This window comes from Atractosteus spatula, chromosome 1 (genome assembly GCF_055471065.1).
Source record: "Atractosteus spatula isolate fAtrSpa1 chromosome 1, fAtrSpa1.hap1, whole genome shotgun sequence".
Lineage (NCBI taxonomy): Eukaryota > Metazoa > Chordata > Actinopteri > Semionotiformes > Lepisosteidae > Atractosteus > Atractosteus spatula.
In genome coordinates, this window is record NC_142706.1 from 2,977,704 (window position 1) to 2,997,637 (window position 19,934).

The following is a 19,934-nucleotide window of genomic DNA, read 5'->3' on the forward strand; positions in this document are numbered from 1 at the left end:
TTAAAAATCCACGTGGTGGGTCTATTTATATGAAAATTCTCCCTTTTTATTTAAAACTGCCAGATCAGTGGACAGATATGACTAATATCAGTGAAAACTAAGACACTTTCACTTGTTCAGGCACTCATTTGTCTGTCTGTCATGGGACATGAGGAAAGCTCAGAGTTCCAGCTATGATCCTGAGCTGAGAGTATCTTTCACTAAACCACTTGTCAAAATATGTATTATTTGTTTACATCTTAAAATGTAAAAGTAGTGTATTATTAGAGTTATCTTTTTATGTGGCACACAGCTGGTATAGAAACCTAGTTGCATAATGCTGTATGGGAAGTCAGACACCCCCATTATTAAAGTGTTAAGTCGCGTGTTTCCAGGGTCATAGATCTGAATGATTTGCCCCTGTGCGGTGCAGTGTTGGAAATATCCCAGCCTTGTTGGTATTAGTCTGCTCGTTCTCTTGTGAATCAGGGAGGTAATAAGCCTCGTGCTATAAAGAGGTAATAAGCGTTTTTCCAAAGGGAGGTTGGGCAGTACTTTTAGAAGGCTGCTTTCTTTCATTGCATAAAAAAACCTGTGAAACAAAGCCTGAAATTTGAAAAGGAACGTTATTTGTTCTTTGATATCTTGTTTGCAAAATGCCAATTTATCAAAGCCATTATAAAATTAATTCTGTCTCGAAATGTGCCAGAAAAAAAATATGAATGTGTTTTGAGAGAGACTGTTTTAGATTTTCGAAAACCGAAACTAGATTCATACCAAAACCAGCCACGAGAAATTTCAAAGAGGTACTTCCAAGAGGACGGGAACCGGGAGGAAGATTTCCAGACGAGGTGACGGGAGAGTTTTTCTTTTTTCATGAACAGCATGGACCCTGTGAGATGAAATGTCACGGTGACCTTCATTGCAGGCGACATTGCAGTCACTGGCGACTGCAGTAAACAGAAAGATTTCCTTTGAAGTGTAACCCTTGCTCCACTCTGCCTATCTTCAAAAGGTTAACTTCAGCTAATGAAAATTCTTGACTGAATGCCAAGACCAACTTAAATTGTGTTTGGCTTAAAGCCCAAAGCTGGCAAACTTTTAGAAAGTGTCAAAAGTAACGACGGTCTAGAAAACATCGGGATTCCCCAGATGGTTTGTTTTAGTACACTGAGGACCACGTGGAGGGGTAGTTAAATTATTTTCTTAGCTTCTGAAACAGATGCAGTGAAGAAGTATGCTCTTTTCTATTAGATGATAACCAGGTAAGGTGTGTTTCAAACTATAAAGCATTCAGCATACTCATAATGGATAAGTGGAAGTTAAAGCACTAATTAGATTCTTCTGTCCTGCATAGAGACACTTAACATGTTGCCACAGTCTGCCCAAGTAAAAAAGTATAAGATCTTCAAATCCCTTTGTTGAAAGCCAAAAAGTTACCACACAGCACAAGTGTGTAATAAATGGCAATGATCTGCAACATTTATAGCAAACAAAGGCTATAAATGTGACAAATGTACATTCGGCAATTTATCATTGACCTTCCGAATTGAAGTTGTGAGAGCTTATATAGTGAGATACATTTTCTTGTGTGCAGCTTTGTGTTTCTTCCTACAAGTTTCCGTCCTATTGGAAATACTCATCCAAAATTTCTCGTGTCCGTTTCTGGTATGAATCAGGGACTGTATTGTCCAAAAGAGAGACGTTCTAAGACACAGAATGGAATAATTAGAGTAATAACAATGATGATTCTTTTCCATTTGTATAAGTCTATTCCCCCAAAGAAACAGCCTGAAGCGCTCCACATCCAGGAAGTGACTCATTGCAGGTAATCCAGTACAACCCAGGCAATACAAACATTGGAATGCATCTTGGAGACCCAGGCTGGAGACCAGGGCTCAGTGTCAGTGTGCACTCTGAATGAGTGCTCACTGGTTTAGTCCTTGTGAGGCCGGAGTGGAGCCTTCTGGGAGTCGGTGCCAAAGTTCCAGGGGTGTCCCCCTAGGGTAACCCCTGAGTAGCACCTGGAGCTTGTAGATAAATGTACACAGGTCCTTTACGTAAGAGCCCTGCAGATGACGCCATGAATGTAAGGTCGAGCCTCGCAGCACGCTCTTTTCATTTGATCAGCCAACTCTGGTTTCCCTGCTCTTTCCTCATTCTGCAGTAGCATCTGATAAGGTATATAATGTGACTTCCCGCCTTGTGTCTGATACCTCAGCTGTCCCCTTAATTTTGTGGTTTGAAGTGTTAATTATACTTTGCACAACTCTTAGGCCTCCAAATTAATTATGATCAGAATCTCTAAGGTCAACAGCTGAAAACGGAGACGATTCCTTTGGGATTTTTGTTTCAGAATGAATTAAGGTTGGAGACGTACAGTATAGAAGCAATTGCATTGGTTATCAGTAGTGTGTAAGACTACTAGTTGTTTTTTTCATAGAGAACACCACATCAAAATTATAGACAGTGATGGTACTGAAGGTTTAGCTCGACATAAACTTCAAAGAATAATTAAATGTATGTGAAAAGCTTTGTAAACTGTCAATAGTAATACAGTTTAGGAAAGTGAAAAAAAAACATTTACAACAAATAGTGCATAAAAATTGACTGGATGATAATACAATTTGAAAGTACACCTTATTGGTAGGCATATGAAAGTCTTCATTCTCCACTAGAAAATTCAGCATTACAAAAACACGAAATGAAAACAAGGCACGGTCCCATTATTTTCAAAGTTATACGGTATGTCTTGCCTCTCTTATACTGCAGATAACTGTCATGCACAGCACTATATTCCACAGTGAGAAGCATCATGAGCTCTTGCTGTATTGAATGTTCGCCACAAGATGGTAGTGTATCATCGTAACAGACCTAGACTCACTAAACTCGCGATTCGCGGTAGAAGTGTTTTAAATCTTCAGGGATGTGGAAACAGAGGAGGGTTTCTGTTACATTAACATTTACAAGTTTACAAGCTGCCAAAAATGTTGTCGTGACAAAGTGAAGGGTATACGTTTTATACTGCTTCAAATAAAGTCCCATCTAGTACATTTCTCACGCACACGGTGCAACACCGTGGAGCATTTTATCAAGACAAGACGAGGGTTATAAAGTTTGACTTGAACAGGTACAGTAATTCCCTTCGGAGGTACAACAGCTGGTGCATTTCACCAGTCTGTGCAGCGTGCACGGGAAACAGCAGCGACTGTGGTGTTCCCGAGTGAATGATATAAATTATTGAAAAATTGTTTTGGAATGCTTAAAAAATATTTCAGTCCAGCTTTAGACTTAAACATCGATAAACCAGAAATCGTCCTAGCATGACGCCCCCAACCTCCTCCCCAAAATGACACATTTAATCTTTTTTACTTGGGCATTCTGCTTGGTTATCGTCAGTGCTCATGTCAATAAATTACGCATTTTAACCGTGGCACTGAGGTCAGATGTACAATCGCTCAACATACAGCACAAACTGCATTCCGCGGTGCCAGCTACAGTACATCAATTAACCTCAGGTTAGTGTTCATTAACTTGTTGCTGTTGCTGTTGTTATTTTGATGTGTCAGGGCTACAGCAGTGAATCTTTAACCGTCGATGTTGCTCTGCCTAGGTCCCGTTGTTCAGACACAAAAGCTCTGAATCGTCTGTGGGTGGGAGCGAGTGTCTGATTCCAACAAATTTATAGACTGGATCCTTGCATCTAGTCATGCTGACTTTACCGACACTATTTCCAGAAATAAAAAAAGGGTGTCTACTAATAAGGAAGAGACTCCTTCAAGTTAACTAGCAATCACGTTAAATCTTTTCGACATCCCTGTCCTATAAATACACCTAGGATGCCGTGATATTAATAACCATGAAGGGGGAAAAATGAAAGAAAACACTGCTGTACCTTTGGCATGAAACAGATTTTTGCTGGTTTGGAGAGCAGGAGGACTGCTTCTGAGCAAGGTTTGACAATGTTTCTTGTTAGACGCTGACAATAGTTTAATTCTCTGACATGTTTTGACAGTCCCTTAAGGGTATGTAATACGTTTCTGGCTGTAACCAACAGTGGCAGGCCAGGTTTCGCAGTTTTATTGCGTGGTTATTTCTCTAGAGCGCTGCTTCTTCTGTAAAGAAGAAAAGGCTCAGAGGCGGTTTGTTTTCAGCGCCTTCAGCCGAGAACGACGTCGCCATAGTGACGTGATTTTTATGTTTTTACATCAAATTTAGAACTTTATACTGTGTGTAGGCACAAAATGTTACTTGAAGGGTGAAATTCAAATATGCTTGTCAAAAAACAAATACTAACAGGCGTGCAAGACCTTTATTAAATTAATATTTCTTTTTACATTCCACGTGTTTAACGTAAAGGTACTGTATGTATGTAAATCTATGCTATAATTATCACTTTATACACATATCAGAGGCCTCAGTCGGGATCTGGACCTGTCTAGGGGGTTTTCGGTCTAACTGGACTCTCAAACACTTTATTGGCTTAATTAATAAAATGAATAAGATGAGCTTTTATTGAAGCACAGTCACTCTACTACGAAAACCTTTTCTGTTGTCTTGCCAAAGTTTTAAAGTTTCATACACAAGACAGCCATTAATCAGGATAAGCCAAGTACCCAAGTGCTGGTGCTTTTAAAAAAATGCTTCGAAAACCTGCAAATGCATTTTTACTTCAGGAAGCACTTGAACTTTGAGCGGATGCCCTGACCAGCATTTGAGTGTCCCTGTTTTTAATGAGTTTTCTTGCAAAACAAATGGAGAGACATGACTGAATATCTCATTTTTACATTTGAACGTACTGTATATGATTGCAACATGTTTGCTTACATTCATTATGCTGTTTGTGTGCTTGTGAGGAAGAGAAGTAGGAAGACAAGGCTGGCGGAGAAGGATGGATGTATGATGTGAAAAACTGGCGGTTCGTACATTTCTGGAGGCCAGTCGCTTGGAATTGCGTGAGCATTGTTCTGTCATCGTTGTTATGGCGATAGACCCGGTGAAATGATAATGATCATGATGAGGAAAAAAAGTAATCGAAAAAGCAAATCTTCACACTTGCTGGACCAGATAACAGTAAAATAAGCAATTAGTAAAACTAAAACAGCAGCTGCAAGGAGAACTGGGGTGAAGATCTTGGTGTCTAATGTCAGCTATTAAGAAAGCAATATTTTAATTGCGTCTTAAGTGTTTCCTGCTGAAGAGCCGTAGTTATCCTATTTTTTTTTAATGGATCGAGGACAATTGCCATTGTGGATATTTTTCAAGCCCTGTCTAATTTATGTAATGAGATAGGAAACTGGTCTGAAAATAAGGTCTCGTTCTATCATGAAGTGACTTCAGATACTACGTTCTTTGAGGTGTTGCTAAAAATATTGGCAGTTGAACATCTGTTGTAGTCTCACTGGTTAAGTCAAGCCTACAGCTCTGTATCTTGGTTTATCATTGCGGCAGTTAAACAGCTGCTTTCTTCTCTCTTCTTTATCCCTGTTAACTGTACAGCATATTATCCCATTACCTCACTGCTTGACTTTCTTATTATACATTAACCTTACATTTTGAAATTCAACTGATGGTGTAAGTTTTTACCTCAACGATGCATCCTCCTAAAGATCATGACACGGAATCTCCCTCTGATAATGCATGTGAATTCATTAAAAGCTGGATACGGTACGACCCAAGTACACAAGTACAGTACGTTGATCACCAACGGCAATTAGTGAAGAGCTAATTTAATGCAATTTTATTATAATGTTATGTCATTAGAATGATGTGGAACATGCAGCCTGCGTTTCTGAATAGAACACCACTAATAATAACTGAAATGCACAGAAAAAGATGGTAGACCTAGAGCATAAAATCTTTAAGTGCACCATAACTGCTTAGACGTTGCCGCAATACTGTAACCTCTGAGGTACCCTGGACACATACAGTAGTATATAGCAGGCCTTGACTCACAGTTCCTTAAGAGCAGACAGAGCTTATGAGTATAAGCAAGTGGAACAGAGTAAGATACATGAAGGAGGCCTCCTGTCTATACCAGTACTGACCAGGCCCAGCTCTGCTTTGCTACTGAGATTTGACGAGATCAGACTGTGTGGTAAAATGGCTTTTAATGACCCTTGAATAGGAAACAAAGAGAGAACAGCTCCACTGTATGTTTGAAACCTACAGAGACATGAACTTTCAGAGGCTAAGCACTGAACTTCCAGCAGAACTCAAAACCTGTTAACTGAGGTCGGATCTCCCTGCTGGGCTCTGCTAGATGACTTAGATCATAAGCCAAATGATAGCATAAAAAAGAAGGTTACAAAATAACTAAACGCAAAATCATTTTTTTTTGAAAATTTAAATAAGCTTTCTGTACGGATTTGAAATAAGTCCGTGACATGATAATGCACTGTTTTCAAGTCTCCTTATAATCAAATCACAATAGCTTTGGAAATTACCCCAAATACTTTAAATATTTATAAGTCAGAAAACACCTTCAAATTTTTCAGAAGTAAAACATTTCCACCACTAAGTATTAAGATCTACGGCAAACTGTTTGACCTTTTTTAAGAATGATGATATGGAGGTTTGTGAATGTGGTCACTTTCGCTTTGTTGTTGTCCTGGTTACCTCACAATAAATACTACGTAACATGATACATTTTATTGCACAAAATAAAATTTGATTTTATACAAGAAAAAGTGCCAAGTGTCATTTCACAGAACATGCTTACATAAGCTGCAGCTATAGCGCATTAAAAGAATTCTTAAGTTCCAAGTAAGATGTTTGTTAATGTAATATGAGATACATACAGTACAGTACTTCTGTGAACTTTTGTCTGGTTTCTCACATCAGTATACTTGAGCCTGACTGCAGAGTTCTGAAATTGTGTACTTCCTTTGCACATTTTTGCTGTTTTTCTCCACTTTTAGGTCATTTAAATGAATGCATTGCAACAAATAGAGTACACGGTTAACGTTTTTTTAATCTTTCCTTCATTTTTGTGAAGGCAGCAATACTGTGAAGAATATTCAGTGTGGCCCTATTAACTTGTACCCGTCTCCAGAAGCAGGCAGGAGAGTTGCAGCTTCATTTAAAGAAAAATAGCTCGGTAGCCTAGGGAAAGAAGAAGTGTTTATATTACTGTGGGTTGTTTTTTTCTGACAAACACGTAATAGGATTTGACTCTTGGGGCTGCTGAAATCTTATATTAATGTGAGTAATGTTAACAGCATAAATCTCCCATCAGATGATAGCCTAACCAAGACATTACGCTGTCAGCCTGATAACATAACAGTCTGTGCCCCAGGTGGGCTGTCGAGCAGGTGAAGCAGAGCCACTATCCAATCAGCAGCCGGACATCGAAGCCAGGCATGCAGTAACGATCACAGAGGAGAGGGGGACACCGGGATCAGAGAGCTTGGTGATTGCAGGAGCTGTCCAGAGAGAACGTGCAGAAAGACCATGAATAAAAAGGTGAAACCTGTGGGTTAATGAAACTCTGGTTTAGTGTACGTTTGGCTTGTAGGGTAGGTATATGGAACAGCTATCCCATCCTTCAAACAAGCCTGGAAAGAACATTATCGATACAGCTGTTCTCCCAAAAGGAAATGGGGTTTGCTTCATGGTTTATATGCCAGGGGACTGTGCTGAACACCGCGTGAAGGAAATACCTGCTGTTATTAAAATTCTTCATGTGGACAATCTCTCCCTTGCCGACGAGGAGAAACCAAAATCCCAATTGATTAAAAATAACGGTATTGCCTCCTCTGGTGAAGATCGCGTGTGTCATAAAAACATCAAACATAAGCCAATAAACGTATTTGTACACTGTTGCCAAATGAGTCAGCAATGCCTCCAGAAGCAGGCAGGAGTGTAGAAGTTTTATTTAAAGACAAGTTGCTCAGGGAAAGAAGTAGTGTTTCTATTACTGTTGTTTTTACTCAATTAGTGTCTCTTTAGCTGTCTTATCCTTGGTGTCTGAAAGGGAAAATAAAAAAGTGTCATAAGGTACAATGATGCAGCTGTTTTTACAAACGTATGTTATTTGCTGAAAAAACATAACACAGTTAAACGTTAATTACACTATAAAATGTATAGATTAACCCCACGGATTCTTTCCAACCTTTTATTGTTTTCACACAATAACAAATACACAACTGACATTCAGGAGCCTACATACACTGTCCTTCGTGGACACCCACCTGCATCCTCACACTTGCTTTGGAAAGTCTGTACAGGGCACAGAAACACAGAGAGGACAGAGAAGAGACAGGAAAAGAATGGCAGTGCTCTTGGATCCCTGGAATCTGTCAAGGAAGAGGTGCAGCGACACTCTCTATAAGGAATGGTTTGGAGGCATCAGGCTGCCAAGGGAAGAGGAAGAGATGTTAAGAGGAAGACCTGCTATTTATCACTTGAGCCACTAAGAACGGAGGTCTCACTTCCTCCAGTCTGAGAAGAGGCAGTACACAGAATCTCTGACCCAGTGAGTAGGAGAGGCCGGGGCAGCCTGTCCTCGCTTCCCACGAGCCGAGGCAGTGGGCCAGTATCCAAGCACAAGCCTGGGCACTGGAGATCCTCCCTGTCTGTTAACGTAAGTTAATTAGTTAGAGGCTGACGTTTTCGTCTATACGTGATAAATTACTTACTCCCTCACCTCCATGTGGTTTCCAGTTCACTGTCTAACTGATTAACCTTGTGCCCTTTGTGCTCGTCGTGACATTTTATGCCCACCACCGCGAAAATGGAGTTTATAAGGGAAAGTTCGGGAGGGGAGAAAATGGCCACGTTCAATCACACCCAGCCGTCAGTCGTTCGCAATCACCCCTGACGTCATTTCTTCACTTTTAAAAAAAATGAATTACTAAACGTCATCCAGCTATCACCTTCACCTGTCTCCTGGATCCCTGCTCCTCCTCGACTCCGCGTCTCGGTCCCCTCGGCCGGGGGCCAGGAGCTCAGCCCTCTGCCAGGCGCGTTAAGGCACATTTGCTGTGAGTAAAACACCCAACAAACCTTTCGGTACGCTTAGCTCTTGCTCTTAGTGAACATTGAGAGGAGAGCTTCCTGCAGGGAGCTGCGGCTGCATGTGTAGGCTGCAAAGGAACAAGTAAAGGTTTATTCCCCGCTGGAAAGAGAAGGAGGCGGAGAAGGCTCCACAGCCGGAACGTCGTGCTTGTCTTTTCGGCGTGGCATCAACCTTTACTAGTTCCGTTGAGAGAAGAGGCACGATTTAGTTTGCGTGCAGGCTATTTATACCGACGGCCCTTTGCGGTACCTCTAGTTTCTAGTTGCCCATCAGACTGGCCTGCTGCGATTGTCCTCGAGTCTTCAAAGAGTCGGCTCGGCTCTCATCACCCAGGAGGGACACTCGGACTCGGGAGACCTGCTGGAGCTCGTCTGAAGCGCGACGTCGTCTTGTAAACTGTTTTCTCCTCCCTTCACTCTCTATCTGGAAATCGGACATCCTGTACACTCGCTCTTTACTGGAAGCCAGTCGTACAGTCCGTGTACCGTACAGTATTGTAATGTTGGGTTTCAGGTTTGGAAGAGGAACTGTGGGGCAGATGTGTTTCACACGGAACCAGCCCAGGTAGCACAAGTCTTTCAGGTTTACTGCAGATATACCTTTTTCCTCATTATTGTGCTTAGTGGCAATCGCTGACTGTGACGCTGAGATGATGTCTCGTTGGAAATAATTAAAAATTCCCAAAAACCTTTCATGGAAATCGTGCACTTCAGGCTTCACATTTTTTTACATGTTAAATTCAATGCATAGCTATTTAATTATGATTTACAACCCGGGGCAATTTTGACACATCTCTTTGTCTTTATTGTTACTGCTAATAGTAATAAACACGAGGTGTCTGCAGTTCGTTTTGTTCAGTTATTCGCTTTCCAATAGCCTAAAAGAAATCGATTTGTTTTTCTTTATACAGTAGATTACAGCTGGTATTTTTTTCCCCATGTACTCCGCGTCTTTCCTCTTCTCCTGCCACAGACGAATGAATTAACCAGTACCCGAATGAATAAAGCATGCGCGACTGTGAACGAGCACCCGAATCACTACTGATCTGTGGTTTGGGCTTTGAGAGGAGTGAACTAGCTGGAGGAATTCATAGACGCGAATAAGGTTCCGCTCCGGCATCTGCCCACTTTGTCCACAAGGGGGCAGCGCTTCCCCGGTGCCAGGCAGCTCCACTCCTATCACAAATCGATGAAAGGCGAGAGGATAGCGCTGGATGTCACATACCAACAGTGTGATGGGCAGACACAAAGCTGTAACAGTGTAGTCTCCGACAACATGTGCACTTGAACCCCCCCAAAAAAAAAGTTAGCTGGCAAGCCGAGGATTTAAGTTACACCATGGCGACAGGAACAGGTCATTGCAGAACAACGCCTCAGCTTTGATTTCACATCTTAGAAGACACACGGGACACATGATTTCTTTTGCTGATTGAGAAAGTAAAGTAGACAAGGTAAAATGAGAATAAATGGGAGCTATCTGAACACCACTTCACTGGTCCCCCGGGAGCTAACTTTGAATCGCCCCCCCTGGGTCGCTACGACTTTGGGCAGCTTTCTGATCTTTACAATCGTGGTTGATATTTTGGGAAACCTTTTGGTTATATTCTCCGTGTACAGGAACAAGAAACTAAGGAACGCAGGTAAGGGGGTAACACGTTTAGCAAGGTGTACCTTCATGTGGCAGGCCTGAATTCGCCATTGAATTGTAATGTTGATACTGCAGTTTAATTGTGACTTTGTAAGCACTGTTTATTATTATTATGATGATGATGATGATGATGATGCGATTTTGAAGGCTCATTTGAGTTCGTTTGAAGGCTTTGACATTCCGATTTACTGGCTATCCAAGTTCAAAAGTAATGGTCATCTCGTATGATGTTATTTCGTGATTAAATGTTGTGCGAATGAACTGTACCCGACATCGTTATTTATTAACTTTACTCCTGGATGGTTACTGGGTTTTCCGGAGATCCCTGTGGGGAAGACCCTTGGCATTTTGTAAAGTTTTTTTTTCTTCCTTTTGCTAATAATTTAGATGTTTTATTTCAATTATGCGAACTGCTACTAATGACGACGGATATGAAAAAAAAAGTAAACGAATTAAGAAACCGCAGCTCTTTTTTTTGTTTTCCAGAAAAAGAATAAACATGCCGAGTAAACACATCAGACGCTTGTTTTACCAAGCATAAAGCTAACTAACAAATGGGTACCAGATTTCTGACGCGTAAAATTAAAGTTTTCTTAATGCATTATTCACTTTCGCTGTACTGTACATTCCGTATACTTGAGATTCTCTCCGTTGTCGGAAGACGTGGTGTGTCAAACCCGATGTGGCTGTGCAGATAACAAGGGTGCTTGCCGAGCATGTTTCAGGGTAGTTAAGGCTGTCGCCGATTTTCTGTTTTGCTAAAAGCGCTTTCTCAAGTAGCGGAGCGGGATGCTGACAGGTTTGGTTAGCGGTGATCGGCGAGTACAGTAAATGTCATAGGCGCGTATTTCCAGCGAGGGAGCAGGGGGCACATCTGTGAGCGAAGCAATGGGCAACATGTCGGGGTTCGCTAATTTAATGGCCAAATATGCGGTGGACAGCGAGCGATAAGATGCAATGCTTCAAGATGGGTGTCTTCGTTAGAAAAGCGCAGGTTCAATCTCAGAATATTGCTCAGAAACACAGTAAACCTACCGGGCAAAGTGTGAAGACGAAGATGGGCGCATGTTCCCCTTACGCTTGTAATGAGACCTGATAATACAAAACCTCATTTTCTGTGCACGTCGTACTGTAGCTGAACCCAAACTAGAGCCCAGCGGCCAGATGCGACAACATCACTTCGCTTACGTCGAGAAACGGCGAGACATTGCTGACGAGCAGAGTGTGCTGGAAACCGAAATACAATATGTCATTTTGCCTTAGACCTGCGCTAAAGCACATAGTGCTGTTCAGGATCATGATATGGTTTTTCTCCTGTTATGAGGAATTTCTTATATTAACGTTAAACAGATAAAGTACTCCCCCCCCCCCCAAAAAGTAACACGAGACGAAATGAATAAACACAGAAGATGGACTGGTTGAGCAAGCAAAACCGTAAAAGACTGATTTTAAAATGCAAATAATTCATTTGTGCTACTAATAAATTAATAGCTACCCGTTTCCTTAATATTGTGACCGTTATTACTGCTGTTGTTATCAGTAGTTATTCTGCTAGTACACGCAGTAGTTTCTATTGATTTGGTGGAGAAGTTATCTGTACGGTATGTCTAGAAATGTCAGCTGAAGGGAAAAGGAATTTGACAGGATTTACTTTCATCTGAGGCTTTTACTGAAATCAGCAATGATATTTATGAGAGGTCTGATATAGATTTTATCCATCAATATGAAATGCAGAGCTCTCTCTTTCAGAAGTTCAGAGCTGTGGACACGATCTATCTGAATTGTCTCGGTTTGTGTGTCGGTGGGGGGTCCTGTCATGTGATGTCAGCTCTCTGTCCCGTTACCTCCATATCAATCTGACATTTAGAACTTGATAATTATGACATCGCTCAGCGCAGCAGCAATAAAGCAGTCAAGGACTCCAACAGATCTGTGGTTAATTAAACTGTGTGAGCAATGAAAAAACTCGGGATTTAGGGTGTTCACTTTTTGGACAACATATAGTAGAATATTTCCCGTGTTCTCTCTGAAGTTCTTAAAAGATCTTCTTCAGCAGTAGCACAAGAGCCAGTTTTATATTCTACATAATCTATTTACAAGCCAGCAGCTGTGTCCACAAATGAAAACTTCAGAGGATCTGTATATCATTAAATGAGGCAATGGTTCCTGACGCCTGTACTAATCCCAAAGAGCTATTAAAAATTTCAGTTAAAAGCAAAAATAATTTTATTTAACTGCTGATTTTCTAGTTTCCTTGCTTTTCTGGTTTTCTGGGAAACAATTTTAAGCTTAAACTTTGATGGCTGCTGTAAAATGTTATCATTGGGTAAAACTGGAAAATAGACTTTAAGGGGTTTAACAATACTGTAGGTGTATGCCAAAAAGCAAGTAATACAGTTATGGTCACAAGTATTTTACTGAATAATGAGATTGGAAAGGTATCAAAGGTAACATGACAGTGGAGCAGCAACAGGAGAAGCAGACTGTGTCACCAAAAGTCTGAGATTTAGTCCCAGGCGCAGTGAGCAGAGGACTGGCCTCAGCTGAGCGGAGCTCACAGGAGGCAATGTAAACATGGCGGAGTTCAGAGATGTACAATGGGGACAGATTGTTTAGAGTCTTAAAAGTCAATAATAACATTATATTATTGAATGCATGACTTTATAAGCAATCAATGTAGAGACTTAAGTGTAGGAGTGATGTGCTGCCAGTGTCTGGTGTGTGTTCGTAATCTACAGTAGTTGCAGATCTTTGGACATACAGTATTGCAGCTTCCTGAGAAGAGTATTATGGAGCACATAGAGAAAAGAGTTGCTGAAATCAAGCCTTTGGTGTTATGAATGTGTGAATCAAACACTCAGTGTCGATCATTGATCGAAATTGCCTAATACGGGTAATATTTCTTGGGTGAAATAAAGATATCTTAATCATATTTTTAACTTGGCACTCCAAAAGCAGGAGAGGACCAACTGTGACTCCCAGATTCCTGGCTACAGCTGATGTGTGAATGGGGGAAGTCATCCACCATCACTGTGAAACCTTTATCCAGTTTATCCAGCTGAGATTTGCTGCCCACCAGTAAACGTTCTGTTTTGTCACTATTTAGCTTCAGGGAATTTTGATGTCAACCAGAGCTTGAACTCACGGAGACAAGAGATGAGTGATGGAGGTGGGAGATCAGAGTGGGAAAAGGTTTTAGTATAAATCGGAGTATCATCTGCATAACGATGAGACTGAAGACCTTGTCTGCATTTCATCTGGCCGAGAGGAAGCATGAAAATAACAAAAAGCCATGGGCCCAAAACTGAACCCTGCGGAACACCGTGATTGACTGGGGCCATAGGGGATTTATGAGAACAAAGGGAAACAAATGCTGCCTGCCAGTCAGACAAGAAAGAACCAGTTAAAGACGGTAATGGACAAGAAGGTTTGCAAGCAATCGAGCAGCACTGAATGAATTACTGTATCAAAAGCTGCACTAAGACCAAGAAGCATATGAATACTTACAGCTCCCAAGCCAGATGTAAAAAGTTGATCATTTACAACCCTGATAAGAGCAGTCTTAGTACTATAAATAGAGTGAAAAGCAGACTAGAATGGTTCAAACAAATCATTAGGTGTCGTGTGAGCCTGTAATTGATGTGCAATTACATGTTCTAAAACCTATATGTGATAGGATCACTGAGAAATTGTAACTATAACATAATAATGTTTGATGCGTGCTTTAATTCTGCATAGCAGACTGTGTAGGAATGAGGCAGAGCTTATAAAAGTGAATTGGGAACAGACAGGTTTAGTGGTAGAAGAAAGATGATCGTGCTTCAGAAACAATGTTGGAATTCAACACAATTAGAACTGCTCACGGAGAGGGAGGAAAGGATATTGGCAGGTGCATAAATACTCAAGACAGTGTCCACTGCATGCAAGATACAGAATAGGGTAATTCTGCTGGATAAGTACAAACATTTAGGTACCATGCAAATATGCAATATGTTCTCAGTTTATTAGTATTATTCAATCAATTTAATTCCCCTCAATAGCATTTAGTTAGTAGTCTATAGGTAATTCTCTTAGCCATTTAAGTTTTTACTAGTCCAGGGCAGAATGATTTATGCAGCATAAGGTTAGTCCGACATATGCAATGTTTACGTTGCAGATGGATATTACAAAAAAGGCTTTGTTTTTTTGAGTCCATTTTTTTTATTATTGCAGCTGTTAAACAAATTCAGTTTTTAGATTTCAAACATCATGACCTCCTGTCTGTGTGAATAACTCAGTCTAAACATTCCTGCTGTTATATTAGAATAATTCCAAAGTGGTCTGCCTGTCTATGAGCCAGGTCTGCTGATGGCCTCTTATTTAGGGGCATAACAACAGTCTGTAGCCCACAAAATGAAAAATTGAATGGAGGAAAATACATACTTATTTCTACTAGTAACTGGAATTATTGGCAGTTTAAACTTTGATATTCAGGATCAACAACATGTAAAACCACTTTCAATAGCACCAGCTTCTATTTTCCAACTCATGTTTAGTGCACCAATGCATTAATAATAAGGGAAGAACAGACCTTTCAAGCATGGACTTGTTTCAAAGTCGAATACCAGTATGTTAGTGGAGAAAAAAAGATAAAATAGCTTCGCAATTCATCCTAAAATGATTCTGCATAAACTGCATAAACTCAACAAACTGTTAAATTAGTTTCAAAAAGTAAAAAGGTTGATTTCTACTGGATTTTCGCTGATTGCATGCTGCACAAATTGTGTACTGCCAATTATCAGTTCAGACATACTATAGGTAAATAAGTTTTTACAGATGTATTACTCTGCATGTGAACCATTTCTATGAACACAACAGACAAAAGCTACATCAGTGCTCTTGCAATACAATCTACTAGTCAAAAAAGGAGTGATAGTTGAGGTGTGTGGAAAGCACAGGCACTGTTCACATCAGTAATTATTTCCAGCTTGTGCAGTTGTTTTTTTTCTGGGGTCATGTAAGGGTTTTATATCCAGAAGGATAGAAGCCATTTTGTTATTAATTTGAATGTGCTCACCGCATGCAAAATTAGCTTGGAAGAACATTGCATAACCACTTTGACTGGACTGCAAGACGGCAAGGGTGTTAAAAAGAAAGACAGCTCTGCAGACTGATCCTGATCTACTCTGGGTTTGCTACCCTGAGACTAATGAGAGAAAGAGCACATGATGGCATGAGGTCATGTAGCAACATCAAACATCTCTTCATGACTTTAATGGGCTGGCCTGACTTTACGCTGTGTTTGACCAAGAACAGTCTGTGTGATATCTTCACTCATTGCAAATAGGAGTGAATTCAACACAGGATTAAGCCCCAGAAAACTAAATCTGGAGTGGATCTTGAGATTATCACTCAGATATTGAGCTGTTTGTTCTAATTAGTTATTGAGTGGATACCTTAATATGAAGTGACTTGCAGCAACCAAGGGGCGAAATACATTTCAACAAACTTATTTCCTTAATGACACACATCAAATACTTATTTTCCTGTTCACATCATCAAAATCCAACCCAAAGGCCTTCTGGAGCACTCTGTCAGAAAAGGAACATACAGCTATGCTATAGACGTCTAGACTTACATCATTATAGTCCTTTTCCTGTAGGGTTTAGAGGCACCTATCACTCAGTACCTGATTAAGACCTGGAAACCACATCTGATATGTCTTCTTATCCACTTAATTAGTACAATTAACTAATTAAGGTACAAAATGGAATGAAAACCAGAAACATATAGGGCACTCAAGGTTACATATCACTGTCATACACTTTACACACCATTCCCCTATGTATATCTAACTTAAGTTCTTTGGCAGTTTTAGATTTGTCTCCTCGGTGTTAAAATGTGTAATATTCCTCTAAAATCAGCCTCATCAAATATCAACTTAAATGAGGTTGATCGGTTTCTACTTGAAGATATACAGTAGATTACAATGTTACATTCCCTATAAATACAATGGAATTTATCTAACCTAAATTTTCCTTTGACCAACCAAAAATGAAATGCCTTTCCAAAGGACATTTTTAGTGCTTAGTTCAAGTTTAGCCAGTTTCCTAAGCAATTGAATCTCTGGTCCCTGTATTATACAATAGCCTTTGTATGCAAACGGCATCTATTTTGCCTCAAGGGTCTTCTCAACTCACTGTGCAGAGACATGAAGAGCGTATTTAGAAAACTAAATTTGGAAAAGCAGTTTTCCCCCATACAGAACATGATAAAAACAATTTGCAGGACAAACAGGATATTATCGGTTATTAGTGGAGTAAATACTTTGAAGAGCAGTGATAACGACCCTGACAAATCCACAGTCTTGAATGCCTTTATTAATTGTGCGAAGACATCTAGTGTGGAGCATAATTTGTAACTGAGCCCAGCAGTAGCAAAATCTTATTTGCTGTACTACAGGGAGCACAGATGTATCCTTTTATAGAGTTCATAGGTATTAGTTCCCAGATGCAAGATGACGAAGTGAACTCCTCCTGCATTCAGGTGTTGTTGGCAGGTCAGAAACCCTGTTCTGGTTGCTGACGCGTCCTGGGATTGAAGCTGCTGGGTGTGGGCCAGCTGTCCTGCTTTATAGGCTTCTCAAACAGCGCTGTGTTTAAGAGACAGGGGGTCAAACTGGCTAACCCCCATTAGCTAGAATATAGAATCTTTACATTTTGCCAAGAAATTAAGTGAGTCCAATTTTTGCTTCACACCAGAAGTACAAACCAGTGACCTGCCACATACAGTAACCCTCAGCGCACCAACATAGGCGCTCTTAAAGTTGGGCAGTAAGCCCTGCCTCTTTGTGTCTGTTTTTTATTCGCTCAGTTGAGTACAGTAGGTCTTGTGGCTCTCTGAAGTTCCAGTCTCCCTGATGTGACATGAAGTCAGACAATCAGGCCAGCTCCCTTCAAGGAAAACGGCACTGGACTGAAGCAGTCAGAGAGCACGTGGGAGCAGGGATCACGGCAGTTTTCTAGTGGGTCACCCCTTTCTGTGCAGGGGAGAAGAGTCTAGATATGGTAAAAGCAAAATGGTTGATCAACCTACCTTATATGAATGGTATTAATCATAGGTTGCACAGGTTGAAAAGAATAGACAGTAGTTGGCAGGCGACATTTACCTATTGTACTACTGAAGATGGTATGGTGCTCTGCCTGCTGCAGTAAATTGTTTCCTGTAAGTGACAATTTGTTCTTTAATTGACTTATTAGCTACAATGAAGGACCTTAATATTTTTATGAGAGAGCATTGGGTATATTGACATGCACTGGAGGTAGGTGTCACAGTGAAAGAAACTAAATTGTGTTTTAGTCAAAGAAAGTCTTACTCCAGGCCCAAATGCATGATGTGCATTATGTTTCTAGTGGCCCTGATAAGAACAGTTATGGGAGAGACAAAGACTAGTATCCCCTGAACTCTATTCAGGCTTTGACTTTTGAAGTTTCATGTTAGCCAATTAAAATAGTTTATATACTGTACACTGCCTGTTGTCCTGTCTCTGCATTACAGCAGTGCTCAGTCTTAGTTTTCTGGTCATGTCTTCGCTGATATTCAATTAGCCTTCGCTAAAACCTTTCAGTCTTTTGCAGGATTTCAGTTTACTGAAACAAGAATAGTGTTGCAAAATCTGCCCTATTGAAATCAGTATTTCCTAGGTTTAGAAAGGAAGGTTTGTGTGACAGACATTAATAGGATAAGAAGTTACACCCATGAGTAATAAATACACACTGGTAATACTGTGTCTGGCATGATCTTAACAACCTAAGAGGGAAAATATTTGGTGTCTTTCCAAAAACAACTGGAGGTTATCCAGTGGGAAGTAAGATATTAAAAAGGATAATTCCTTATGCTCTAGAAGATCTGTAGTTATTAATGCAGATTAGTAGCTGAATGTAAATAAATGTAATACTTCTGAAATAAAGTAAAGTATTCAAAGTATTAGAGCAGAGAGATCCATCCATCCATTTTTTAAACTGATTTAACCAGCAGGAGAGCCAGAGCCTATCCTTGCAAGCAACGGGTGCAAAGCAGGAAACATCCTGGACAAGACACCAGTCCATTTCTGGACAAACACGCAACCAGTCAAATTCACACCAGGGCCAGTTTTCCCAGGAGTCAATTAACCCCCCAGTATGTCTTTGCACTGTGGGAGGAAATGAGAGCACCTAGGAAAAACCCCACGCAAACACTCAGAACATACAAACTCCACACAGACAGCACCCCAGGAATAGAACTCAGGACCCCAGTGTCACGCCCAGTACACCTAGAGGGCGCTCTACTTCTCTCCTGTTCCTAGTTCCCTGTGATTATTCGTGTCTTTCCGGTGTGTCTTGTTGTGTAGCCTATTTACTTCCTGCTTCTGCTCTGCTCCTCACTCAGCTTTGACGTTCAGATGTCCTGAGACTCACCTAGTACCAGGTCGCCCCACGTCCACTGCCTGAGGGCATAGGTTTCTATACGACTCCTTAACTGCTGAGCCCGGGCTAATCCCCTGTTCCGCCGCTACGCATAGGGTCTTTTTCCGCTCTCCTGCCTCTCCACGGTTCGTCCCTTCTGACGTCCGTGACACCCAGCTAGAGGTAGCATTGCTAGCCACTGTACCGCCTGTTTCAGAAACATATTCTATTTAATTCTGAGCGGACGGATTACAGACAAAACACAGATCTATGAGTTTCTGGAATATAGTTAAGCAAGCAGCATTTTAAGGGAGATTCAAAGCATAGGGGTATAAAGAACTAAATGTTACAAATGATAATAGAAACTGATGCAATAGCGTATATTTCTTACTGATGTAGCAGACTTCCCACATGCTCAGCGAATCTACAGAGTATGTGTTGTGAGCATACAGCTTACATGTGCATTCCATGCCTCTCTGCCATGTTTGTCACTGCCTCAACCCACTGCAAATCATCAGGCAGGTGGATTGTCAGTAGGAATTAAAACATGCGTCGATGCGATCACTCTGATGACATCCTGGGCCTGAAGCGATGAACGGCGACATTGGTGTGCTGGAGTCGGGGTGCAGTTTCCTGGCTTCCTGGAGGTGACAGCTGTGCCAAACCAATGTGGCAGAGGTCATGCAAGGTCACCGATGGAGCCTGGTGCTGGCTGAATGCCGTTCCCTCGGCATTCATGGCTGCTCAGCTGATAAACTCGGAAACGCCACAGGTGTCTGTGTCTCCAGACAGATGGCAAGAGAAATGATGTAGAAGAGAGGTCAAGGAGGCCAGTCACAAGAGCTGTGTGTTGTATACAGGAGAGG

General features: G+C 41.0%; 1 protein-coding gene across 1 annotated transcript in view; it reads left to right on the forward strand.

Annotated features, from left to right (window-relative positions):
* Positions 1-10,453: 10,453 nt before the first annotated feature.
* Positions 10,454-19,934, forward strand: part of LOC148840401 (melatonin receptor type 1A-A) — a 29,366-nt gene continuing 19,885 nt past the window's right edge. Inside the window, exon 1 of the mRNA XM_088923024.1 lies at positions 10,454-10,637. Coding sequence (XP_088779150.1) covers positions 10,454-10,637 — 184 coding nt within the window. The remainder of the gene's footprint in view (positions 10,638-19,934) is intronic.